Source organism: Epinephelus fuscoguttatus, linkage group LG11 (assembly GCF_011397635.1).
Source record: "Epinephelus fuscoguttatus linkage group LG11, E.fuscoguttatus.final_Chr_v1".
Classification (NCBI taxonomy): domain Eukaryota; kingdom Metazoa; phylum Chordata; class Actinopteri; order Perciformes; family Serranidae; genus Epinephelus; species Epinephelus fuscoguttatus.
Window position 1 is genome coordinate 30121710 of NC_064762.1, and position 6592 is coordinate 30128301.

The 6592-nt window shown below is 38.5% G+C and overlaps 1 protein-coding gene across 2 annotated transcripts; it reads left to right on the forward strand.

Annotated features, from left to right (window-relative positions):
• The first annotated feature begins 451 nt into the window (after positions 1-451).
• LOC125896881 (uncharacterized) lies at positions 452-4946 on the forward strand. 2 transcript variants are annotated; one of them, XM_049589831.1, is made up of 7 exons: positions 452-560; positions 789-1121; positions 1264-1536; positions 1668-1757; positions 2717-2821; positions 2912-2940; positions 3246-4946. In XM_049589831.1, the coding sequence occupies exons 1-7, from the start codon at positions 500-502 to the stop codon at positions 3312-3314; spliced, it is 960 nt and encodes a 319-aa protein (XP_049445788.1). In that variant the 5' UTR covers positions 452-499; the 3' UTR covers positions 3315-4946. The 2 variants fall into 2 exon arrangements, with proteins under 2 accessions (XP_049445788.1, XP_049445789.1); XM_049589832.1 differs by having other exon boundaries at positions 1264-1524.
• The last annotated feature ends 1646 nt before the right edge of the window (positions 4947-6592 follow it).

Sequence of the window (6592 nt, forward strand, 5' to 3'; positions counted from 1 at the left end):
TGGAGGGTACACTGTACACAAGTATACGGACTATACCCACCCCTTTTTCTGTCTGTTGACAGTATACCCACCTATCAGCCAAAAAGTCATTGGACTATATAGAAGCGTATACCCACCTCCTTCTCAGTAACATGCCTAGAAGTAGCCTACACCCACCTCATTAACTACAACTACTGATCCCCTCGGATTTTCTCCTTCGCTTTCCTCCACAGGCTTGCTAATAGGGCCGCTGTGATCTGACTCCTGACCTCTTTGCTGTTGGTTCCTTCTAAGGCTGCTGATGATTGTTGTTGCTAATGGATACAGTTTATTGTAGTGTAAATCAATGTGAATACAGTAAACAACAGTGAACAAAAGTTGTTCTAAAAAAAAAAAGGTCACAATGAGGAAGTGACACAATACTCAACACAGCAAGTAGCTTCTCCATTTGTCTTTCACACACATCAGCTCAGAGACTCTGACAGTTCACAACTGAGAGGGGACAGGAAAAAAACTCAGGATGGCTGAATGCAGATGGATTAAAATGTCTTTAATTGTGATACTGCTTCTTCAGTTAACAGGTGAGAACACATGCAACAAATGCATTGACAACAAACATTTAAAAAAAATATTAATTATTATCATCAATATCACTTTCTTATCTAAAGACAGTCTGGTCTGTTTGTTTTCCAGCGAGGTGAATAGTGAGTTTAGTGAACAATCTTTTGTTGTATCTAAAATGATCTTCACTCTGACATTGGTACTGATTTGTTATTTATCTTTATATGTCTCTCTCATTTTCTTAACAGCAATAACTGAACAGGGCTTCCTCTCCTTCACTGCCAGAGATGGAGATGATGTCACTTTGTCTTGTGAAAATGTGATGGACAGTCAAGATAACTGTGACAGTGTTACATGGCTCTTCACTGATTCAAGAAGCAAAGCAACAGTGGTGGTTGTTAGTGGTGGGCAGATCAGTGAAAATGCCAAAGCTAAATCAGACAGACTGAGTGTTACAGCAAACTGTTCTCTGGTTATAAAGAAAGTCACACGTGAGGATGTTGGACGTTACACCTGCAGACAGTTTGATGAATCAGGAGAACAAGGTCAAGATGCTGTGGTTGAACTGTCTGTTGTTGACAGTGAGTATTTCCATCATAATGTTTTCAGCTCAAACTGTCTTGTTAGAACAATATACTGAAACATTACAATAATTATGATTACAGTGATGAAGTTCATTTTACTCTTGTTGTCTTTCTCTCACAATATCTCCATCTTCACCAGTGACTGAACATGAGTACACTGATGAGGTGACATTAACCTGCTCTGTGAGGACATATGAACGATGTCCACACACAGTGAAGTGGCTGTTTCAGGGTCAAGATGCCACTCAAGACCACCAAATTATAAAGACCTCACAGTCTCTCTGCTCTGCCTCTGTGACCTTTCTGACTTCTCTCTACACATCAAGATATAAGTTATTTACATGTGAAGTGACTGATGGTGACAGAGTGCAGGTGTTTCCCTTCAGATCTCAATCCTCAGGTGAGAAACCAGGTGAGAACATGTTGAGCTGTTTAAAGTCACTTCAAACTGATGAGAATAATCACCTCAAATATTTGTTTGTTTTATGGATTTGAAGTTTGAATATTACATCACAACACTTTGAGTTGTGTTCATCTGTTCAGGTGAGGACACAACAACAGCAGCAACAGCATCAACAACAACTGAAAACAACACTACAGCAGGTGCCAATGATCCTTCACCAGAACCACAAGGTAGTGACTCTGTATCTACATTTCTCTGACACTCGGTTGTGGATTTGAAGATTTTTTCTTATTCAGTCAGATCTCAGTCTGACCACTAGATTCACAGTCAGCAAAGACATGCAGGCAAAATAACTTTTAGATACTGACAAACATGTTTGGTCTCTGTTTTGTGCAGTTTGGGGTTTTCTGGTTTGTGTTGCATCAAGGTTGAATGTTTTGAAATGCTGTTAACAAATCAGTGTTTTGAAATGTTCATTACATCCATACACCCCCAAAGACAGAAGCAAACACATTTGTTGGAAAGTGAAAAAATAGTTTGAAGATTTTTCTTTCTGTTACAGTAACTTGTCCTTCATTTTTTTTATTGGTAATAAAAAATACAAAAGAGATGTTTCAAAGTTTTAACACCATATTCTAAATATCCATTACTAGTTTTTTTTGATGAGCTTCCATCCACTTCTCAGCTGTGATATGTGGTTAAAAGCCCAGGGAAGAACTAGTAAGTCAGCCTTCAGTTAACCATGTTTGTTTTGTCATTACTGGATGCACTTTTTGAACAAATTTCAACCTGATGAGGACACAAGGTGAAAATTAAGGGGCTCACCAAAGTTATCAATTCACCCAGAGGGGAACATGAATGTCTGAAGTTCATGGCAAACCTTTGTTGAGACATTTTACTAAAACCCAAAAATCAAAAATCAACCTGCTGGTGGCACCAGAGGATCACCAAAGCATGGCTTGATGCATGACTGATGTGTTGCCAATAACTTTTAGCTCTTTTGTTTTAAAACAATATAATGTAAATATTTTTGTAGTATTTTCTCACTGTATTTTTTCTATTCTGCTTATGTCTCTTGACTTTTACTGTTTGTTGTTATGCACAAATACACCAAAGCAAATTCCTGATGTGAAATGTGGCAATAAACCAGATTCTGATTCTTCTCTGACATTATTTTTCTGTTGCACAGCTTGTACAACTTATTGGTCTGCTCTGGACTACATCATGTTGGTGATGCGTGTGGCTGAACTCCTCTTTATAACTGTGATCACTGTTCTTCTCATCAGAGCTCCAGGTGAGAAAATTCACACCAACATTTGTTCAGACTGATGAACACAAACTGTAAGTTTAGAGCTGACATGTTCCTCTGTGCTTTATTTTCCAGGGAACCAGAGACCACCTGATGACAACACTGTGAGTAAAAAGCTGTAAAAATTGTTGTCATTTTAAGCTGTGAGTCATACTACTGTGACACAGGACTGTGAATGTCTCACAGTTTTAAACTCAGTAAGAAGCCCAACAATAAAGTGTTTAACTCCTGCAGCCAGCCAAGTAAAAAGCAGATAACACAGTAACTGATGGTGCATTCAGGTTCTTCAAACTCAACTGTGGACTGTTCAAACATCAACATTCAGCTGGGAGATGTGGGAGTTATCATAACAAAATGATGGACTGATCAGGTTTAAAGTTCAATATTCATTTGTTCCATTGTTTCACAGGTGCATCATGACGGCACAGTAAAATATGAAAGCAATGGAGACCCTTCTGTTTCTGCCAGATTCCACTGATCAACAACTTCTACACTGACATCAACTCACCAGAGAAATGAGTCCACTGCTAGACATGTCTTCACAGCATTATTTTACATCAAAACATGATTAATAATTTCATCTGGAATCTTAGATGAGGTCTGGTTAATGAGGCCAAATATTAAAGCCTTGATTTTTTTATGCCTCCATCCCGGCAAAAGCCGTAGCCAGAGACATTATGTTTTCAGGTTGTAAGTCCGTCCATCCCATCCTCATGAACGCATTATCTCAAGAATGCCTTAAAGGGAATTTCTTCACATTTAGCACAACCATCCCCTTGGACTCAACAATGAACAAATTAGATTTTGGTAGTCATAGGTCAAAGGTCATTTTTCCATTTTATTCGAATGCTGAGGAGCACCTTGAGGGAATTCTTCAAATTTCAAATTTGACATAAACGTCCACTTGGACTAAAGAAAAAACTGATTAGAATTTGGTGGTCAAAGGTCATGGTCACTGTGACCTCAATAAACATGTTTTTGGCCATAACACAAGAATTCTTACACTAATTATGACATAATTTCACACAAATGTCTAATAGGATATAATGATGAAGTGATGACATTTTATATCCAAAAGGTCAAAGGTCAACTTCACTGTGACATCGTAATATTATGCATAAAAACACATTTTTGGCCGTTACTCAACATTTCACCTGAGGAGCAGAAGGGGAGACAGTTGTTAAGATACTGAGTTGACACTAATGTTGGGTGCCCACCTTTAAACTGTGCTGATTCTGTGCTGCTGGGGGGAAGATATGTGAAGCATTCAGCATTCTTTTCACAGATATGGATGTAAACTGTGCAGGAAATTTGACTGGGACATGTTGGTATACATCCACAGGGTAGTATGTCTAGTTTCTAATTTCAAGAAGCTTGCTGTACATTTAGGTAGGGTAACTTTCTAAGGGCAATATCCATTTGAATTTCATGAGTAGTTTATCATGACCTCACTTTTATGTGCAGGAGAACTCATTTAATTCACTTTGATGTGGGTTTGCTAATCTGCAGAGTATGAATGAGCTTTGGTTCTTAATGAAGTCAGTAACTGTTATCTTAATTATAACTGATAATACAATCTGCTGAAAATAGATAGTGAACTCTTGCTTATGTGTATACATGTTATATGTCATGTCTATGACAATTAAAAGTGAAAATTCAAATTGACTTTGGAAAGACAAAAGTCAGTTTATGATCCCACCTTCTGTTAACAGTGGCATTTTGGAAGCGTTTTGGCTTTGTTAATTCTCTCTCTCTCTCTCCCTCTCTCTCTCTCTCTCTCTCTCTCTCTCTCTCTCTCTCTCTCTCTCTCCCTGTGTCATATGGATTACTGTTAATTTATCATGTTGATCTGTTCTGTACGACATCTATTGCACGTCTGTCCGTCCTGGAAGAGGGATCCCTCCTCAGTTGCTCTTCCTGAGGTTTCTACCGTTTTTTTTCCCTCGTTAAAGGGGTTTTTTTTGGGGAGTTTTTCCTTATCCGCTGTGAGGGTCTTAAGGACAGAGGGATGTCGTATGCTGTAAAGCCCTGTGAGGCAAATTGTGATTTGTGATATTGGGCTTTATAAATAAAATTGATTGATTGATTGATTGATGGTTAATGTGATAAATGTTTAACAGACACAGTAACTTCATATTGATTGATTTGAATGCTGTTTCAGTCAACATTTAAATCACACTTTCTAAGATGGAAATTTAAGACAAAACCGTCAGTAATAAAATAAATGAGTAGTGGCTTGGGTACTCTTTCTGTAGAAGAAACGTTAAAGGAAAATCACAGGTCTGAAACTGTTGAAACAGCAACTTTGTGCAGCTTTCAACAGATCGAGTAACCACATACACCTACACTTTTAGAATCAATAGTTTAAGCGACTTAAGATGGGCACAATGAAAACAACAAATCATCCTCAGATAATGCATGCAAGGACGCAGTACACCCATACTCATAGCCCATAGCTCTGGTTCTTAAACTGGTTCCACTCAAGATTCTGGGAAATGTGATGTTATCTAACAAACCAGCCTGCGTTTCCACCAGTTTTGAGGGGGACCATTGTAATCAAGGATGCATCATCAACAGAGGGCATTGCACTATGCACAATGGCAGTAAACAGTAATAGCAAGATGGTGTAGGATGGATTGTATTGATCACCTGCAAACTTTTGTTCTGTTATTACGGATTTTTTATCCAAAAAACAAGCATAAACTGACTATTACTGAAGACTCCATCCTCTTTTCCAACCTGTAAATTATGACACGCCACTGATGTCATCATAGTTTGCACTTGAGGTCAAGGAAAACTTGGAACCAACCTTTTAGGTCCTGAACTCATTTATTTTTGGTCAAAATGCTCCAAAATGTTCACATTTAGATGTGCGAACTAGAATGGAAAATGGTGGTGGGATAAGGGGGTACCAGTCAAACCATCCATTTCCAGAGATTTAGACAAGGATAGACCATTCGCCAGTTTCCTCCACCTTAAACTTTATGTTCCAAGAAATCTACCAAAAGAAATTTGAAGCTATAAAACCCAGCGCTCCTCTAGTAGTGAACCCTCCTCTGCTGCAAAATACAAATTAAAAATGCAACCAAAATGACTTTCAATCAGTGAAGCTTCTTTAAGAGGTGCTCATGGTGGATGTGTCTCGAGTATGGTGTGTAACTGTAAAGGGAGGTTTCAATAACTGCTACTGGGGAATATTACTGACCCAAATCCACATGCGGGCAGCAACTGTCAGTGTGGATCATACAATAATGTATTAAAACACAAGTTAAAGCAGTTAAAAACAAGTAAAAAAAAAAAAAGAGTCCAAGTCTGTAAGGGAGAATAAAATGTCACCAAGCCCTGGTTCCTGTGTTAACAAGGGTCCATGCAGGGCCTAGGAAAGAACAGTCCATTCCCAGCTTCACGCTGTAGTCCCTCCTCATCCAGAGGCTTCTTCAACTGGTGGAATCAGAGGATGGTATAAATCAGCAGATTTATCAATCTCAGTGCATCTAGAGTTCATAAAAAAGATAGAATTAAGCTATAAGAGCTATATAGGAGGAGTCAAAATTCCTTCAACACTGCAAATTAAATGACATACACTTGCACCCTGTAAAAGCTTAGAGAGCTCCCACCTACAAATAGTGCCGCCACCAGGACTAACCACACATACATCCTCTGACACATACATCACCATGTGACAGATACACATGACCACCCACAGTAATGTAATATAAATGTAAACACATCTCAGACAGTGTTAAAGGTCCCCTA